This window comes from Lithobates pipiens, unplaced genomic scaffold (genome assembly GCF_037356315.1).
Source record: "Lithobates pipiens isolate NorthernLeopardFrog02 unplaced genomic scaffold, aLitPip1_a1.2 Scaffold_1, whole genome shotgun sequence".
Classification (NCBI taxonomy): Eukaryota; Metazoa; Chordata; class Amphibia; order Anura; family Ranidae; genus Lithobates; species Lithobates pipiens.
Window position 1 is genome coordinate 68,135,112 of NW_027507685.1, and position 21,479 is coordinate 68,156,590.

Consider the following 21,479-nt stretch of genomic DNA (forward strand, 5'->3'; position numbering starts at 1 on the left):
ATATATGCAAAATGCCACATGACATACCATGCTGCAGTTGTCGCATAAAATCAATGGGTTGTCCTATGCAAGTTGTGGGGAAAATGTACCAAAAAGCGTGCACCCCCATTATGCTGTGTGAATGGGGCCTGAAAGTGAAATTGGTGTGATTACATCATCCCCCTCCCCGAGATGGAGCATCGACAGCTGAATGTCTCTCCCCTATGTACTTATATACACACTATGCAATCTGACTACAATTCCCTTTAGATTTACCAAAACTATGTAATAGGGGTTCATTTATTACATCATTTTGGTAGATCTAATAGAAATGAACCTGAACAATCTATTCAATTTGTATCAAATCAGACAGGCTCTTGTATTACATAGTTAAAGGTAGATCTAAGGAAAATTGTACATTTAAATGGTACAGTGTATAGCCACTTGAAAGGGAAGTAGGAAAGTGATGTTAAAGTACAATATTTATAAAGTGCTGCGTAAATTGACGGTGCTATATAAGTACCTTTTAATAAATAAAACAAATAAATAAGTGGGTGGAAATAGAAAAGTGGTAGCATAATATGAGGGAGGTATGGTCCACAGAAGTAAAACTCACACTATTCTGTGATGCAGTACAGCTGGTTAGGGATGATACTCCTAGTGATCAGAGGGTTAATGCACTGAAGGGCAGGGATGATGCTCCTACTGATCAGATGGTAATACACTGAAGGACATGGATGATGCTTCTAGGGATCAGAGGGTTAATGCACTGAAGTACAGGGATGATGCTCCTAGGGATCATATGGATAATGCACTGAAGGGCAGGGATGATGCTCCTAGTGATCAGAGGGATAATACACTGAAGGACAGGGATGATGCTCCTAGTGATCAGAGGGTAATACACTGGAGGACAGGGATAATGCTCCTAGGGATCAGAGGGTTAATGCACTGAAGGACAGGGATGATGCTCCTAGTGATCAGAGGGTAATATACTGAAGGACAGGCATGATGCTCCTAGGGATCAGAGGGTTAATGCACTGAAGGACAGGGATGATGCTCCTAGGGATCATATAGATAATGCACCGAAGGCCAGGGATGAGGCTCCTAGTCATCAGAGGGATAATACACTGAAGGGCAGGGATGATTCGCCTAGTGATCATATGGATAATACACTGAAGGATAGGGATGATTATCCTAGTGATCAGAGGGATGATACACTGAAGGACAGGGATGATGCTCCTCCTCCTAGTGATCAGAGGGATGATACACTGAAGGACAGGGATGATGCTCCTAGTGATCAGAGGGATGATACACTGAAGGACAGGGATGATGCTCCTCCTAGTGATCAGAGGGATAATGCACTGAAGGACAGAGATGATGCTCCTAGTGATCATATGGATAATGCACCGAAGGACAGGGATGATGTTCCTAGTGATCATATGGATAATGCACTGAAGGACAGGGATGATGCTCCTAGTGATCAGAGGGTAATACACTGGAGGACAGGGATAATGCTCCTAGGGATCAGAGGGTTAATGCACTGAAGGGCAGGGATGATGCTCCTAGTGATCAGAGGGTAATATACTGAAGGACAGGTATGATGCTCCTAGGGATCAGAGGGTTAATGCACTGAAGGACAGGGATGATGCTCCTAGGGATCATATAGATAATGCACCGAAGGCCAGGGATGAGGCTCCTAGTGATCAGAGGGATGATACACTGAAGGACAGGGATGATGCTCCTCCTAGTGATCAGAGGGATAATGCACTGAAGGACAGAGATTATGCTCCTAGTGATCATATGGATAATGCACCGAAGGACAGGGATGATGTTCCTAGTGATCATATGGATAATGCACTGAAGGACAGGGATGATGCTCCTAGTGATCATATGGATAATGCACGGAAGGACAGGGATGATGCTCCTAGTGATCAGAGGGATAATACACGGAAGGACAGGGATGATGTTCCTAGTGATCAGAGGGATAATACACGGAAGGACAGGGATGATGTTCCTAGTGATCAGAGGGATAATACACGGAAGGACGGGGATGATGCTCCTAGTGATCAGAGGGATAATACACGGAAGGACAGGGATGATGCTCCTAGTGATCAGAGAGTAATACACAGGTACTGATGAAGAGTTGTGAGGGTGAGACTGTGCCCTGTCTACTGTGCCCTGATCCTTGTGCCCATGCTACATGCTTGTCTGTCTGTGCACTAGAGTATAAGTAGGAAGCATGCGCAGTAGAGCGTTGTGGGGAGGCAGAGAGGGACCTGCCCCTGGGCGGTGTCCGGAGGTGTCATGTAGTATAACAGTACAGAAGGTGTGATAGTGACAGATGGCGTCGTGCTGACAATCAGATCGCTCCATACATGTACACAGGGAGGATGGACACGGAGAGGAAGGACTCGGCCGGTCTCCAGCCTGGAGAAGATTCCTTCTATTACTTCGCCTATGGCAGCAATCTACTGAAAGAGAGGATCCTGCTGGACAATCCCTCCGCTTCATTCCACTGCACGGCTCTGCTCAAGGTGCTCTCCGATCTTCTGCATTAAGATCATGCAATGGGCTGCCCTGTATGGGGCCACATGTATGTATAGAGGAGGAGCCCATCACATGTGACATGGGGTGCTGTTAGTACAGCCTATGTGGCTCACTGTGTATGGCTGTGCTGGGTTGTATTGTGTAGGTGGTGGTTGATGCTGGTGGTTTCTAGGAAGCACTGATGATGTACAATGAGTCAGCAGCTGGTAGGTGACCAGTCACAGGACACACAGCACAGGGATCACAGGGGTCCTCATCATGAATCCTCCTCTATAGCACAATGTATTATTTATAGGAGAATTATTCCAGAGACCGATGTCTGTACTGTAGGGTGACACCTAGGGGAAGATTTACTAAACATTGGCGCACACACAATCAACTTCCAGGTTTTATTGTCAACGCTTAATTGAACAAGCTGAAGTTAGAAGCTGATTGGTTACTATGCACAGGTGCACCAGTTTTAGTAAATCTCCCCCGCAGCTTCACATAGATTTACCATTCACATACGTTTTTAAAGTGGAACTGGACTCAAAACTTCAAGTCACAGAACTGGTTTCACTCCCCTCCTAACACCTATAGTGCCAGGCAAGAGCGGCCTGAAACTAGGTAGTGGAGATCCTCAATCATAGTTACATAGTAGGTGAGGTGGAAAAAAGACACAAGTCCAACCTATGTGTGTGATTATATGTTAGTATTGCTTTGTATATCCCTGTATGTTGCGGTCATTCAGGTGCCTATCTAATAGTTTCTTGAAACTATCAATGCTCTCCACTGAGACCACTGCCTGTGGAAAGCTGTGTGAAGTTGGCACCCCATGTTTGTAAAACCTGAATAAAAATATACCATTCGTTTGTGCCGCGTTTGTGCTGATTTGTGCTGCAAAAATTAGCGTTTGTGCCGGTTCGGTTTCTGAGATATTAAACATTCAATTTAATGCAAGCCCCGCCCATTTTGCACCCCACGTTGCTGAATTTGAAAAACAAACGCGCCATTCGTTTGTGCCGCGTTTGTGCTGGTTTGTGCTGCAAAAATAAACGTTTGTGCCGCTTTGGTTGCAGAGATATTGTGCGTTATATGTTGTGAAACCCCGCCCATTTTGCACCCCATGTTACCGAATTTGAAAAACAAACGCGCCATTCGTTTGTGCCGCGTTTGTGCTGGTTTGTGCTGCAAAAATAAACGTTTGTGCCGCTTTGGTTGCAGAGATATTGTGCGTTATATGTTGTGAAACCCCGCCCATTTTGCACCCCATGTTACCGAATTTGAAAAACAAACGCGTCATTCGTTTGTGCCGCGTTTGTGCTGGTTTGTGCTGCAAAAATAAACGTTTGTGCCGCTTTGGTTGCAGAGATATTGTGCGTTATATGTTGTGAAACCCCGCCCATTTTGCACCCCACGTTACCGAATTTGAAAAACAAACGCGCCATTCGTTTGTGCCGCGTTTGTGCTGGTTTGTGCTGCAAAAATAAACGTTTGTGCCGCTTTGGTTGCAGAGATATTGTGCGTTATATGTTGTGAAACCCCGCCCATTTTGCACCCCATGTTACCGAATTTGAAAAACAAACGCGCCATTCGTTTGTGCCGTGTTTGTGCTGGTTTGTGCTGCAAAAATAAACGTTTGTGCCGCTTTGGTTGCAGAGATATTGTGCGTTATATGTTGTGAAACCCCGCCCATATTGCACCCCATGTTACCGAATTTGAAAAACAAACGCGCCATTCGTTTGTGCCGCGTTTGTGCTGGTTTGTGCTGCAAAAATAAACGTTTGTGCTGCTTTGGTTGCGGAGATATTGTGCGTTATATTTTGTGAAACCCCCCCCCATTCTGCACCCCATGTTACCGAATTTTAAAAACAAATGCGCCATTCGTTTGTGCCGCGTTTGTGCTGGTTTGTGCTGCAAAAATAAACGTTTGTGCCGCTTTGGTTGCGGAGATATTGTGTGTTATATGTTGTGAAACCCCGCCCACTTTACACCCCACGTTACCGAATTTGAAAAACAAAAGCGCCATTCGTTTGTGCCGCGTTTGTGCTGGTTTGTGCTGCAAAAATAAACGTTTGTGCCGCTTTGGTTGCGAAGATATTGTGTGTTATATGTTGTGAAACCACACTGACTTTACACCTTGTTACTACATCTTACATACAGAACTTACAGAACCTATACTCAGCTTGGGTTTCCTTAATGTAAAGCTCTTCCCACTGTGCCGAGCACTGCACTTCATACTGTACCCTGGAAAAGGCAGCATTGGAGCTCGAACAACTTTTTGCTTGATGGTTTCATTCTAGCTCAGGGAATCCAGGGTAAATTTATTTTTAACATCTTTAATTTTACTTATTATTAATAATTATGCAATGTATTCAATTGCAGTGAAAATAATACATTTGGAATAGGTGATCGTGTGTTTGCTGTGTGTATACAAACAATTTTTTTTGCAATACTAGCACATCAACCTAATATAGTGGTCAGGTGGCAACACTAGTTGTGTTAATAACTGATGTCCCTATGTACTGTATACATCCTTTGTTCAGGGGTAGCCAGAATGTAAAATCATTGTAGTAACATACAGAAATGCTTTAAACTAGGGATGAGCCGAACACCCCCCCAGTTCGGTTCGCATCAGAACTTTCGAACGGACCGCAAATTCGTACGAACGTTAGAACCCCATTGAAGTCTATGGGACTCAAACGTTTGAAATAAAAAGTGCTAATTTTAATGGCTAATATGCAAGATACTGTCCTAAAAAGGGTTTGGGGACCTGGCTCCTGCCCCAGGGGACATGGGTCAATGCCTAAAATGTTTTTAAAAATTGCCGTTTTGGCGGGAGCACTGATTTTAATGACAATTAAAGTGAAAAAAAGTGAAATATTCCTTTAAATATCGTGCCTGGGGGGTGTCTGTAGTATGCCTGTGAAGTGCCACGTGTTTCCCGTGTTTAGAACAGTCCCTGCACAAAATGACATTAAACGGAAATAACATCATTTAAAACTGCTTGCGGTTTTAATGTTATATCTGGTTCCGGCAATATGGATGAAAATCATTGAGAAAAATGGCATGGGTAGCCCCCCCCCGCCCATTACCAGCCCCTTTGGATCTTGTACGGATATTAAGGGGAACCCTGTACCCATATTACAAAAAGGAAAAATGTGGGGACACCAGGCCCTATATACTCAGAACAGCAGTATACAGGCGATGCAAACAAGACAGGGATTGTGTAGGTTTGTTGTGTTAAGTAGAATCTGTTTGTAATTTTCAACTGGTACATTTTTAAAGTGTAGCTCCAGTCAAAAAATCTATTTTTAAGCTTTTTGGAAAACATAGGGAAGGGTTATCACCCCTGTATAATTTGTTTTGTCGTCCATCTTTTTTCATCTCACTTGCTGTTGTCTCCTTCCGTTTGCAAGTAGGAGATGTTTGTAAGTTGGATGTTTGAAAGTAGGGGCCTGCCCTATATGCTCTGCAGAAATGGCGGAACAAGGTGTTGGTGTTGTCACAACATTGTAAGCCCTCAAAGTGACTCTTGGTGGGTGCTGGAGCGCCCTGCTGTGAACGATTATATCAAGAATTGTAATTACATGCCACTGTTGAACAGTGGTAGAAAAATTGACCTTTGGTGGTTGTGGTGCTGGTGCCACAACACTATAAGTCCTCACCGTTACTCTGGGTGGGCACAGGAACGGGCCCTCCTGTGAACTATTATATCAAGAATTGTAATTACATGCCCCTGTTAAACAGGGGCTGAAAAATTGGGCCTTAGGCACTGGTGCTGGTGCCACGACACTGCAACCTCTAACCATGTACTCTAGTTGTGGTGCAGGAATGAGCCCTGCTGCAAAGCATTGCATCAAAAATTGTAATTAAACGCCCCTGTTAAACAGGGGCTGTAAAATTGGGCTGGTGACATCACCCAGAACCAAAAATGTTCTTCCAACATATCAGCGGAGGAGGAAGAGGATAGACAATCAACATAACAGGACAGTCACTCAGCATCAGCATAGGTAGTCTTGAAGGGATGTGATATTTCAAAAAAAATTATTCGGTTACATCAGCTTCAGGTGCTTGGTAGCTGTGGGTGATCCAAGACTGATTCATCTTGATGAAGGTCAGTCGATCAACTGAGTCGGTGGACAGGCGCACCCTGTGATCGGTAAAAAAGCCACCAGCAGCACTGAAGGTGCGTTCCGAAAGAACGCTGGATGCAGGACAGGCTAGTAGCTCAATTGCATACTGTGCAAGCTCTGGCCAGTGATCCATCTTCAAGACCCAGTAAGCCAGAGGATTTTCGGTGGGAAAGGTGTCCAAGTCTGACCTTGCCCCTAGGTATTCCTGCACCATGTAAATCAGACGCTGGCGATGGTTGCTGGAACCGATCATACCTTGGGGCTGCGGACTAAAAAATTGTCTGAACGCATCGGTCAGACGGCCACCTTCTCCACCGCTCCTTCTGACCGATGCCTCAGCAACACGTTGTCCAGGACCAGGAGTTTGTAACCTCCCAGTCTCTGGGAACGCGTTGCACAGACCTTTCTGCAAGGCCTCCCGGAGATGTCTCATCCTCTGCTCCCTCTGCGACGGCAAGATAAGGTCGGCAACCTTACCCTTGTACCGTGGATCAAGGAGAGTGGCCAGCCAGTAATGGTCCCTCTCCTTGATCCGAAGAATACAAGGATCCTTCCGCAGGCTTTGCAAGATCAGGGAGGCCATGCAGCATAGGGTAGCTGAGGCATTCGGTCCGGAGTCCTCTGGGTCACTAATGACAACATGATCTGCAGCTACCTCCTCCCAGCCACGTACAAGTCCACGGTTTCTTGGGACTGTAAATCATCCCTACAAGACTGCTGCTGATGCTGAGTGCCAGCATCCACCACCATGCTGACACAATCATCCTCCTCCTCCTCCTCCTCATCCTCTTCCTGTGTGATGGGTGGCACAGCAGGAACACTGTCCTGATAAAGGGGGCCATGAGAGGCAAGGAAGCCCTCCTCTTCCTGCCTCTGTTCTGCCTCAAGTGCCCTGTCCATTATTCCATGCAGCGTATGCTCCAAGAGGTGTATAAGAGGTACAGTGTCACTGATGCATGCACTGTCACTGCTCACCATCCTTGTGGCCTCCTAAAACGGTGACAGGACAATGCATGCATCCCTTATGCCCCACTGGCGTGGTGAGAAAAAACCGAGCTACCCTGACCCTGTCCTGGTGCCATAGTCGCACAGGTACTCATTGATGGCCCTCTGCTGCGTGTGCAGCCACTGCAGCATGGCCAACGTTGAGTTCCACCTGGTGGGCATGTCACATGTAAGTCGGTTCTTGGGCAGGTTCAACTCCTTTTGGAGCTCAGCCAGCCGAGCACAGGCATTAAATGATCGGCGGAAATGCACACAGACTTTCCTGGCCTGCTTCAGGACATCCTGTAAGCCCGGGTACCTGCCCAAGAACCGCTGCACCACCAGGTTAAGGACGTGAGCCACACAGGGCACATGGGTCAGTTGTCCTTGTCGGAGGGCGGAGAGGAGGTTGGTGCCATTGTCGAAAACCACCATTCCTGGCTTAAGCTGGCGTGGCGTCAACCACCTCTCGGCCTGCCCCTGCAGAGCTGACAAAACATCTGCCCCAGTGTGGCTCCTGTCCCCCAAACAAACCAGAGCAAGCACGGCATGGCATCGTATTGCCTGCGTACTTGCGTAGCCCCTGGAATGCCTACGGAGCACCGCTGGTTCTGAGGACCGAGCACTGGAAGAGGCCATGGAGGAAGAAGAAGAGGAGGGGGTGGAGGAGAGAGGTGTGTCACAACCAGTAGTAGCATTTTGGAGGCGTGGTGGCGGAACAACCTCCAACACTACTGCACCTTGTCCTGCATCCTTCCCAGCTGCCAGAAGAGTGACCCAATGGGCCGTGAAAGACAGGTAACGTCCCTGTCCATGCCTGCTGGACCATGAGTCAGCGGTAATATGCACCTTACCGCTGACCGCCCTGTCTAGCGAGGCAAGGACATTGCCTTCCACATGCCGGTAGAGAGCCGGAATCGCCTTCCGTGAGAAAAAGTGTCGTTTGGGGACCTGCCACTGAGGGACCGCACATTGTACAAACTCACGGAAGGGGGCATAGTCTACCAACTGAAAAGGCAGCAGTTGAAGTGCTAGCAATTTGGCCAAGCTAGCATTCAACCGCTGGGCATGTGGATGGCTGGGAGTGAACTTCATTCGACAGTCCAGCAGCTGGGGCAGGGACATTTGCCTGCTATAATCGGACGTGGGTGTACTGCTAGCAGAGTGCCCGGAAGCACTTGGCTGTGACACACCTAATTCTACACCTTCATTCCTCTCAGAGCAGGTTTCAGAGAGGACTGAAGGTCTAGTGGGGTTGGAGATGCCAGCTGATGAGGAGCAAGGAGAGGTCCGCTTTGTTCTTTGGTGTGGGTCTTTGAGGTACGCTTGCCAACGAGCTGCATGGCAGGTCAACATATGTCTGGTCAAGCATATGGTGCCCAGGCGGCTAATGTTTTGGCCACGCGAGATACGCTTGAGACATATGTTGCAAATAGCAGCGGTGCGATCTGATGCACTCATCTCAAAAAAGGCCCACACCAAAGAACTTTTAGAATAACGCGCAGAGGCAGCGCTCTGCACAGGCAGAGCTCTGCGGTGTGATTCAGTCAGTGTGCTGCCCCTAAGCTGGCCCCCGGAGGGCATCCTGCCTCGTTGGACATGTGCCTCCTCCTCCTCCCTCCTATGAGGCACCCATGTGGAGTCAGTGCCCTCATCATCCCCTCCCTCTTCATCGCTGGAGCAAACCTGGCAGTATGCTGCAGCTTGTGGAACATGACTGCCAGATTGCTGTCCTTCTTGAGCATCCCCTCTCTCTGCGCTCACGCTACTGCCTTCCTCTAGCTGAGTATCATCATCAGTGCCTACTAAACACTGTGCATCCTCCTGGAGCATGTACCCAACACTGTGCTCAAACAGTTCAGGAGACTCCTCAGGAGGACGTGGTGGGTCAAGGGAAGGAGTCACTGATGATGACATTGAGAGGCGGGAAGACGATGGGTTGGCAGCTTCTTTGCTAGTACCCTAAGCCTGGGTGAGAGAGGATGAGGAGGATGAAGAGGGCTTGGTCATCCACTCTACCAAGTCTTCGGCATGTTGCGGCTTAACATGTCCAGCTGCCGAAAAGAAGGACAAGCGTGTCTCATGGCCATGTGCTGATGATGACGATGCACCGCGTCCACGACCAGCACTGTTGTCTCTAGACACAGAGCCTGCTTGCCCTCTTTTATCGGCTCGTGTCTGTCTGCCTCTCCTTGTTGGCCTTCCAGACATGGTAATGGCCTGAAGAGAGATGGGAAAACCAGCATTCGGGTAGTGTATATTGTGCTGGAGGCACACAACACCCACTAACTCCTACAGATGGCTCAATTAGAGAAGAGCTATGTAGGTAGATATAACGGTGTATACTGCGTTCAGAGCACGCAGACAGCACGCACAATCTCCTATAACTGACTGCAAGTTTTATTTAAAAAGAGCAAGATAGCTAGCTATATAGGTGGATATAACCGTGTATACTGCGGTCAGGGCACGCAGACAGCACGCACAATCTCCTACAACTGACTGCAAGCTCTATTAAAAAAAGAGAAATATAGCTAGCTATATAGGTGGATATAATGGTGTATACTGCGGTCAGGGCACGCAGACAACAACCACTACAGAAGAGCAAGAACGAAAAATCGTCCGATAATATACTGTGTTGAACACCGAACACCCACTAACTCCTACAGACGCCAATACACTACACAAGGCCGCTGCGCTGGCGGCCTTATATAGTGTGGGGCGTGTACTACACAGCCTGAGCTATGATTGGCCACAGGCATCCTGCCTGTGGCCAATCATGGCTCTCCTTGCTGTCGGCGCTGTGATTGGCCAAGCATGCGGGGTCACAGTGCATGCTTGGCCAATCATGAGCCAGCAATGCACTGCGGTGGCGCAGTGCATTGTGGGCCATGAGTGCCACACGAATTTGGCGCGAACAGCCCATAACATTCGGTATTCGCCGAACGGACGAACAGCCGATGTTCGAGTTGAATGTATGTTCGACTCGAACACGAAGCTCATCCCTAGTGAACAGTGTAGTGGACAGTATAGTGTAGTGATCAGTGTAGTGGTCAGTATAGTGTAGCGGACAGTATAGTGGTCAGTGTAGTGGACAGTATAGTAGTCAGTAAAGTGGACAGTGTAGTGGTCAGTGTAATGTAGGACAGTATAGTATAGTGGACAGTGTAGTGCAGTGGACAGTATAGTGGTCAGTGTAGTGTAGTGGTCAGTATAGTACAGTGGTCAGTATAGTATAGTGGTCAGTGTAGTTCTCAGTGTAGTGGACAGTATAGTATAGTGGTCAGTGTAGTGTGTAATGGTCAGTAAAGGAATTAATCAAGTAGGTTAGTGTAGTGGTCAGTATAGGAATCAGGTAGGTCACTGCTATTGTATTTGAAGGGACTCGGGGAGTGCTAAAAGTCCGCAGGTTAGGGGGTGCAAATTACTTGCCTTGACCCGGGTGCTGACAACCCATGCTACTCCACTGCCGCCCAGTAGATGGCTCACTGCGGGTCGATCAACCAGGGACAGTGGGGAGACAGACGACTGACCAGCTGAGATCCGGAAACTGGGTAGGTAGCAGGTGGATAGCAGCACGTAACAGACCGATAAGCAGCTACCATGGTGGGGGCACAAATCAGCTTTAACACGGAAATTCAGGCTCACTTAGCTTATTCGCTCGGGGGGAATGCCTAGGAGCTCACAGCATCACGCTGCTGCTTGGCGCCATGTAGTAACTCCGCCCCTCCGTCATCTGCACTTCTTTCTGATGAGTATGTGCAGCTGGAAATATCCCCTACTTTGAGACATATGAAGGGTGGTACAGAGGATTCACTTGGAGGAACAAATCAAATATCTGCACTGTATCTCCCACCTGCAAGCTTAGTTCTTCATTTTTTTTGCTTGAAAGCTGTAGATGGCCACTCCGAACCTCTCTCTCCTGCTGGAGTAATGTTTTTGCTTGGTTAACGTCTGGTTTAAACTTATGTTAAAAGAGAACTATGTCCCAACTTTTTTTGGCCTTAGTTCTCTTTTTGTTCACAAGGTGACATTTAGTATGTTCTCCTGTGACAAAAAAACTCATGTGCATGTGGCGGGCCATTGCCCACTATATCCTGCCAGTGCAGATCAATGCTGCAGCCGATACAGATCCTGACAATACTGTCGAGATCCACCCTGCCGCCTGATTGACAACTGCTCTGGCTCACTAGAGCCAGAGCCATCTGTGCCCGCCCCCTCCCTGTCTGTTCTTCCATTCAGCACTAGAGAATCGGAAAGGGGGGATCCCTGTGGGGGTGGCAAAACTATGCATATGAAGTAAAACATGTATAATATACACCAAATCTGCACAAACCATTAACAAATAAATCTAGTTGTATGTATGATTTAATAACGAGGTGCTAAGTTGTTGTGGTTTGACAATATATACTGCTCAATATCTCTGCAACTATACCAGCAAAAACCTGGCAGAAGCAAATGGCGCGTTTGTTTTTAAGATTCAGCAATGTGGGGTGTAAAGTGGGCGGGGTTTCACAAAATATAACGCACAATATCTCCGCAACCAAAGCCGCACAAACATTTATTTTTGCAGCACAAACCAGCACAAACCCCGCACAAACGAATGGCGCTTTTTTTTTTAAATTCGGTAACATGGGGTACAAAGTGGGCGGGGTTTCACAACATATAACACACAATATCTCCGCAACCAAAGCGGCACAAACATTTATTTTTGCAGCACAAACCAGCACAAACGCGGCACAAACGAATGGCGTGTTTGTTTTTCAAATTCGGTAACGTGGGGTGCAAAATGGGCGGGGTTTCACAACATATAACGCACAATATCTCTGCAACCAAAGCGGCACAAACGTTTATTTTTGCAGCACAAACCAGCACAAACGCGGCACAAACGAATGGCGCGTTTGTTTTTCAAATTCGGTAACGTGGGGTGCAAAATGGGCGGGGTTTCACAACATATAACGCACAATATCTCTGCAACCAAAGCGGCACAAACGTTTATTTTTGCAGCACAAACCAGCACAAACGCGGCACAAACGAATGGCGCGTTTGTTTTTCAAATTCGGTAACATGGGGTGCAAAATGGGCGGGGTTTCACAACATATAACGCACAATATCTCTGCAACCAAAACGGGACAAACGTTTATTTTTGCAGCACAAACCAGCACAAACGCGGCACAAACGAATGGCGCGTTTGTTTTTCAAATTCGGTAACGTGGGGTGCAAAATGGGCGGGGTTTCACAACATATAACGCACAATATCTCTGCAACCAAAGCGGCACAAACGTTTATTTTTGCAGCACAAACCAGCACAAACGTGGCACAAACGAATGGCGCGTTTGTTTTTCAAATTCGGTAACATGGGGTGCAAAATGGGCGGGGTTTCACAACATATAACGCACAATATCTCTGCAACCAAAGTGGCACAAACGTTTATTTTTGCAGCACAAACCAGCACAAACGCGGCACAAACGAATGGCGCGTTTGTTTTTCAAATTCGGTAACGTGGGGTGCAAAATGGGCGGGGTTTCACAACATATAACGCACAATATCTCTGCAACCAAAGCGGCACAAACGTTTATTTTTGCAGCACAAACCAGCACAAACGCGGCACAAACGAATGGCGCGTTTGTTTTTCAAATTCGGTAACATGGGGTGCAAAATGGGCGGGGTTTCACAACATATAACGCACAATATCTCTGCAACCAAAGCGGCACAAACGTTTATTTTTGCAGCACAAACCAGCACAAACGTGGCACAAACAAATGGCGCGTTTGTTTTTCAAATTCAGCAACGTGGGGTGCAAAGTGGGCGGGGCTTGCATTAAATTGAATGTTTAATATCTCAGAAACCGAACCGGCACAAACGCTAATTTTTGCGGCACAAATCAGCACAAACGCGGCACAAACGAATGGTATATTTTTATTCAGGTTTTACAAACATGGGGTGCCAACTTCACACAGCTCCTGTGGAAGGGAATTCCACATCCTTGCCGTTCTTACAGTAAAGAACCCTCTACGTAGTTTAAGGTTAAAGATCTTTTCTTCTAATTTTAATGAGTGGTCACGTGTCTTGTTAAACTCCCTTCTGCGAAAAAGTTTTATCCCTATTGTGGGGTCACCAGTATGGTATTTGTATATTGAAATCATATCCCCTCAAAGGCGTCTCTTCTCCAGAGAGAATAAGATCAGTGCTCGCAGTGCTTTCCTCATAATTAACTAATATCCTCCAGATCCTTTATTAGCTTTGTTGCCCCTCTTTGTACTCGTTCCATTTCCAGTACATCCTTCCTGAGGACTGGTGCCCAGAACTGGACAGCATACTCTAGGTGCAGCCGGACCAGAGTCTTGTAGAGTGGGAGAATTATCATTTTATCTCTGGAATTAAACCCCTTTTTAATGCATGTTAATATTCTGTTTGCTTTGTTAGCAGCAGCTGAGCATTGCATGCCATTGCTGAGCCTATCATCTACTAGGGCCCCCAGGTCCTTTTCCATCCTAGATTCCCCCAGAGGTTCTCCCTCCAGTGTATAGATTGCATTTATATTTTTACAACCTCATTTGCCATGTAGGTGCCCATCCCATTAGTTTGTTCAGATCTTTTTACAAGGTTTTCACATCCTGCAGAGAAGTTATTGCCCTGCTTAGCTTAGTATTGTCCGCAAATACAGAGATTGAACTGTTTATCCCATCCTCCAGGTCGTTTTATGAACAAATTAAACAGGATCGGTCCCAGCACAGAACCCTGGGGGACTCCACTACCCACGTATGAACATTTGGAGTACTCCCCATTTATCACCACCCTCTGAACTCACCCTTGTAGCCAGTTTTCAATCCATGTACTCACCCTATGGTCCATGCCAACAGACCTTATTTTGTACAGTATACGTTTATGGGGAACTTTGTTGAATACTTTTGCAAAATCCAGATACACCACATCTACGGGCCTTACTTTATCTAGATGGCAACTCACCTCCTCATGGAAGGTTAATAGATTGGTTTGGCAAGAACAATTCTTCATGAATCTATGCTGATTACTGCTAATGATACCGTTCTCAGTACTAAAATCTTGTATATAGTCCCTTATCATCCCCTCCAAGAGTTTACATACTGTTGATGTTAGGCTAACTGGTCTGTAATTCCCAGGGATGTATTTTGGGCCCTTTTTAAATATTGGTGCTACATTGGCTTTTCTCCAATCAGCTGGTACCATTCCAGTCAGTAGACTGTCAGTAAAAATTAGGAAAAATGGTCTGGCAATTACTTGACTGAGTTCCCTAAGTACCCTCGGGTGCAAGCCATCTGGTCCCAATGATTTATTAATGTTAAGTTTCCCAAGTCTAATTTTAATTCTGTCCTCTGTTAACCATGGTGGTTCTTCCTGTGATGTGGCATGAGGATAAACACTGCAGTTTTGGTTACTAAAGCCCCCCCGCCCCCCGATTCCCTTGTGAAGACTGGTGAAGAATAAATTCAATACCTTCCCCATCTCTCCATCCTTTGTAACCAGATGTCCTTCCTCATTCTTTATGGGAACATGGGGAATCATTAGCACTTTCCACCAAATGAAAGCCCAGTTTGTCCTGAAATAAAAAGGTATAATTCACCTGGATATATTAAGTAGTTGCAATGATATGTACAGTGTTACTAACACATGTCGCAAAACTGTTGCCCATTAGGGAGATTCACCCTCTCTATTTGTCCTGATCACCATTATCGCTGAGAGTGAAAGTGAAAGAAAATACCAAATTTTAGGTTGTCACGAGAACAGTAATAGAGGGGAAATCTTCCAATTGGGACACTAGTTCTGGTGACAACCAGGCATTTCCTTACTTTGGAGGGATTTCCCCTTGCTTCCTGTTTTGGCTATGGGACAGGAAGTGAAGGGAAAATGCAAATAATGCTTTTAGTTCTACTTTAAGCTTTCAGTGGATCGGCACTGGGGGTCGGCAACCTGTCGATCACATTCTACCCATCGTTTGTGGGCAGGTGAGGGGTAGATCGGCAATCCTGCTTTGCCAACCTCAAAACTTCTCCTCTCATCTTGCACAGTGGCACAGGGAGGAACTACCTGGTACGTGCGCTGATCCCGCTGGCCCTTTTCTCACATGTATCCCAGGCGCTTGTTTGTGACATGACAGGGGATGGATGAAAGAAGAGGGCCGGCCAGCATCAACGCTCAAGGAGGAAGAAGAGTACTGTGTCACTGGTGCTTTCCTTCTCTTCTGGCGCTTCTCTTTTGTACACACGATGAGTAAAGTTTCTGCTGTCCTATGAGCCCCTGTACACACATCACTGCTCTACTGACTGCACACACCCTCGGCCCCGCTAGCCGTCGGCACCCACGGCCCCGCTAGCCGTCGGCACCCACGGCCCCGCTAGCCGTCGGCACCCATGGCCCCGCTAGCCATCAGCCTGCAGTACCTAATTTTCTGCTCTCATGATAGACTCCTGCTTAGACTCAGATTTGCGAGGCTGACTTGATGTAAATCACTAGTAAAAAGGCTTCATTTAAATCAACTCGCTTTAAATCATAATTTTTAAAGAGCAACTGTCATCTCTGTCCTGCAGCGGCTCCTCCTCTGACCTGCTGTTGACTCAACGACAGTCCAATTCACTTTAATGGGATGGCTGGTGATGTGGCAGTGACACAACAAGGTGAGGGACGTGGCGGCAGCAGGTGAGTGGATGCCAGCTAACAGGTGCTCCCAGGATGGATCTGAAATGACAGGTGCTCTTTAACCCTGGGTTCACACTGATGCGATGTGGGGACCAGCGCGATTTCCAGCGCTGGTTCCCGCATCACTCCTCTCCCGCAGGCAGTTCACACTGCCTTGTGCAAACCACTGCGGGTGTAATTAACAAAGTTGATGACACCCCCAGTTTAGTTCACAGATCGCAGTGGGAACTGTGAACACGCACAGAAATCGGATCGCATATGTGAGAACACCCAATGCGATCCAATTCTAGTGCGGGGAAAAACCAATTCCCTGCAGTATTTTCTGTGCGAATCCAATGCGAGTTCAACCATACAACTGGCTGAACTCGCATTGCTCAGAGATCGCATGTGATTGGCACCTGCAGTGTGGGTGCGAATCCCATGCAATCTCCGAGATCGGGTTAGTGTGATCCCGGGCTAAATGTAAGGACTCATTCTTGCTGGTAGTTAAAATCTTTAATATGTGTAAACAAAATGAAGGTGTCCTCTTTAGAATAATAAGCTGTCAGGTTAGTAAAACGGGGATACCAGAACTGATTCAGTCATGCAAAACAATGCGATAAAGGAATATTCATGAACTTTGTTTGATCTCATGGTTATTGGGAGATTGTGTGAAAGCATCAATGCAGTGCATGTTATCTCAGCTTGCAGAGCTTGGATTCATTGAATAAGTTTACCAAAAATATAAATATTGCAGAATATACAGCCTCATGCTACATAACTAAGCTTTATTTCATGGTGAATAAACTTAGTTATAAATGTATCTTAAATAGAAAACTATCTTTAGATCGATTTTTACTCCAAAAGCATTTCATTAAAATAAATTTGATAAAAAATAAAAATGTTATTTAAAAAAATATAGAATTTTTTTTTCTTTTTCTTTTTTTTTTATCCACCCTGCCAAGCACTCTCCAAATATGAAAAAATTGCTAATAAAAGTGAATGAGTTGCTCACTCAAGCTAACTTTTAACCGCTTACCGACCGTGCTATAGCCGAATGATGGATGCAGTGCAGGCGGATAACTCTGGGAGCACGTACATTGAAGTCCTCCCAGAATGCCTTCTCGCGCGCCCCCTGGGGCGCACGCCCAGAAATCTGTCACCACTGCATCACAGGTCGCGGTAAACGGGTGCTGATAGCAGATGTTTACCATGTGATCGCTCCGTCAAATGACGGAATGATCACTAGTAAACAAACCGGTGTCACGTCCGGTTCCTCTCTCCCCTCCCCATACCTATTGGTACAGTGCAAGGGCAGATGGGAGAGATCGGTGGCAGTGGTGATGTGGGCTGGATATGTAGTGCCCACAGAGCTGATATGTGCCCATTGCAGCACTAATCCATCCATACCCAGCCACCCATGCTCAGCATACTCATCCATCCATCCATGCTCAGCCATCCATACCCGGCATACTCACCCATCCATATTCTGCATACTCACCCATCCATACTCAGCATACTCATCCACCCATCCATGCTCACCCATACTCGACATACTCATCCATCCATTCATGCTCGGCCATCCATACTCAGCATAAAATTGGTCATAAAATTGGTCTGGTTAGGAAGGGGTTTTAAGTGGCCAGTGGTTAACGTAGGATATGTTTATATTATTACAGTGACATTACTTTTATTATAATTTTTCCTCATGTCATCCTTACTATTTAGTTAGGCCTTGCTAGTTAATCTCTTAAAAAAAAATGCTTACAAACCCCTGTGAACTTTGATCTCTTTCATGTCGTTCAGGTAGATCTCCACCTCTCAAAGGTTGCCTATCCCTGCCTTACACTGATAGCACAGCTTATCCATGTATAAGCCAGTGGTTGGTGCACCTGCCCCAGTCATGTAGATTTTGTACATCAATGAGTGGCTCTGCTGTTACTCTGTTTGCTGCATTCCCACCAGATGCAGGGGGGTGCATTTTTGACTGCACTCCAACTGCATAGACAGTCCAAAATCCAGGATATCCTATGGGCAAAGTTCACAATATTGCAGTGAAAAAAAGTACAGAATGCTGCATTTTTCTGCACATAAATGCACATAAATGTATGAAAATACAGTGCACATGCAGTGTTTTTTTTTTTTTGTTTTTTTTTTTGAGTGGATGGTCGACTTTCTTGTATTGACAACTGATGTGGCTAATCAGTTGCTCGATTGTTATTACAAGCAGTGGAAGGGGGCATCCCCACCCCCTCTTGCCACCTTCTGTGGCTCGCCCCGGGCTCTCCTGTCCCACCGGGAGGCTGGCCGGACAAAACCAGAGTCAGCTTTGATCAGGTCTCCAAACGAGTAACATGGAAGCGATGTCATGACATCACTTCCGGTTGGCTGGAGCCTTAAAGGAGCCAGATTTAAAAAAATAAAATAAATTATTATTTAAAACAGCCAAACCTGGCGTTTTGAATGCTTTTAAGTGCAAAGGAGGGATTTGGGGTCTTCTTAGACATATGCTTATTGCTGTCACAAGGGATGTTTAAATTTTTTGTGACAGCAATAATGGTGATCAAATTTTTTTTTTTTTTTTAAAGGCTTTTTTTTAAAGGCTGTATGTAAAAATAAATACATAAAACAAGAGATTTTTTTTTTTTTTTTTATAAAACGCCCCATCCCTCCATGTGAGTAAACAGTGTGCAAACAACACATGTGTGGTATCCTCACGATTGTTCGAGCAAGAGCAATAATTCTAGCACTAGACCTCCTCTAACTCTAAACTGGTAACCAGTAAACTTTTTTTTTTTTTAAAGCTTCACCTATGGAGATTTTTTAAATACTGTAGTTTGTCACCATTCTACGAGTGTGCACAATTTTAAAGCATGACGTTGTTATCTATTTATTCGGTGTAACATCCTGTTTCACATCATACAAAAATTTGACTAAATGTTACATTTTTTTTGTTTTTTTAAATTCATTAAAGTGTATCCCCCCCCCCCCACCAAAAAAAATGTGCAAATACACGGTGACAGAAAATATTGCAATGACCACCATTTTGTTCTCTAGGGTCTCTGATATATGTATTAAAACAAATGCAGCTATCACTACTAGGAACTGGTTGGCTGCAATATATAACATGTTTGATCTTGGGTTTAGCTATCTTTTGATTTATAAATCTATTTCATGTTGGGAGAAAATTCAATGCTGTTTAAGGATGGTCTACTGTATAACAAGTGAACTACGTGAGTCAAAACATGTTCGGTCTCAGTGATAATTAACAGACTTTCACTAGACAAGTTAACCAGTATCTGTGTAACAAGATTTATGATCTTTTATATTTTCTTTCTAAGGCTGGAAATGGGTGTGTGAATAACTGGTGAGGACAATAGGCGGAGAGATTTCTTCCTTTTGTCACAAGATTACAATGAGTGCCAGGATCTGTCACGTTGCTTGATAAATGTGCACAGTTGTGGAGGACAGGGAACCCTTACCAGGAGAATTTCCATCAGATTGGAAATCCCCCCCGTGTGATGGAAAATAATTCTGACTACATATCTCTAGCTAGTACAGTGCTAGAAGATGTGGAGGTGCCTGGGCAGTTGCTGATGCTGACCCCTAAACATCCACATCTATAAGGCTTTGGGTTTGAATGGACTATCTCGGTACTTGGTAGTGAATAACAAGTGAAAGAAAATAAAAATTAATGAAGAGGGGTATACAAGCGGCGAACCGCTTCTTCAGGAGGATAGTCTATAGAATAAATAATATCTTTCAACAAAACATAATCAACAACGCAAACATATGCAAAAGAGAAAAAAAAATTTTTTTACAATCAAAATTAAACTAAGGAGACCGGCTCACCCACATAAAGATATTATTTATTCTATAGACTATCCTCCTGAAGAAGCAGTTCGCCGCGAAACCGGTTGAGGAATTTTGTATACCCCTCTTCAACGGAAAACTCTACGGGGGAACCAGACAGTAGCATTGTTTAATTGTAGTGTATACAATTTTAAAGATTTATTGTTTGTATTTATATACTTTCTGTCTTCATTAAATATATTTTTTATTATTTTTCTTTCACTTGTTATTCACTACCAAGTACCGAGATAGTCCATTCAAACCCAAAGCCTTAGGCCCCTTTCACAGTGACGTCCCGTTCAGGCCCGCCTGTCAGTTTTTCAGGCGGACCTGAACGGGTGCTCCATAGAGCTCTATGGAGCGTCGGATGTCAGCGGTGACATGTCCGCTGACATCCGACCCGCTCCGATCTGAAAAAGTGTAACGGAGGAAAAAGCTATTTTTCCATCCGTCATCGGATCGGGTGACGACAGGCACTGCGGTCCTTCGTCATCCGATCTCCCATAGGGGAGAGCGGCGCTGTGACAGGTCTGTCCCTGCGCAGTGTGCAGAGACGGACCTGTCATCTCCCTGCTCAGCGGGGATCGACGGAGTGATCCCCGCTGAGCAAACGGATATCTACGGGGCGGATCAGAACTGATCCGCCCCGTGTGAAAGGACCCTTATAGATGTGGATGTTTAAGGGTCAGCATCAGCAACTGCCCAGACACCTCCACATCTTCTAGCATTCTACAATTACAAATTTGGATGGTGGTACTTTTATAAGCTTGATGTATGTCCTATTGTCCTTTTTGAACCTGAGGCTATACTCACCATGCGCGGGAGTGACGATATCGCGGCTCCGGCCACTCACAGCGCCGGAGCCGCGATACCCGGAAGAAACGCTGAGGTAGCATGTCAGCTCCCTCGCGTGGATCGGGCCAGATGTCGGGGCCTCGTTCTAAGGTAAGTATTTCATTATGAGCTAGTATGCGGTGCATACTAGCTCATTATGCCTTTTGCTTTGCAGGTGTTAAAAAAAAAAAAATAGCGGGTTTACTACCGCTTTTAACTACCGCTGAGGTTTTTCATTTTTTGCTAAACAAACAAAAAAAGACTAAGGCCTAATGTACACAGAACACTGAAGCAACCTGTTCTGAAAGATTTGACAGCTTGAAACCGGCATTTAAAAATGCCCGTTTAGTCGCGTTTGCTTCTAGGAGCATTTTATTTAAGATAACAACATAAGACCCTCCCAAAGCACAAAAAACAATATTATTTAATTATTTCAGCCATTCTGTGGTACCAGAGTGAGTAGCAGCAGCTGAGAGAGCAGCAGTGTACTTGTATCTAGCTCAGTTTCAGTTCTTT

The 21,479-nt window shown here is 45.7% G+C and overlaps 1 protein-coding gene across 1 annotated transcript in view; it reads left to right on the forward strand.

Moving 5' to 3' along the window:
* The first annotated feature begins 2,260 nt into the window (after nucleotides 1-2,260).
* GGCT (gamma-glutamylcyclotransferase) overlaps nucleotides 2,261-21,479 on the forward strand; it is a 28,546-nt gene continuing 9,327 nt past the window's right edge. Inside the window, exon 1 of the mRNA XM_077453381.1 lies at nucleotides 2,261-2,513. Coding sequence (XP_077309507.1) covers nucleotides 2,355-2,513 — 159 coding nt within the window. The 5' untranslated portion in view covers nucleotides 2,261-2,354. The remainder of the gene's footprint in view (nucleotides 2,514-21,479) is intronic.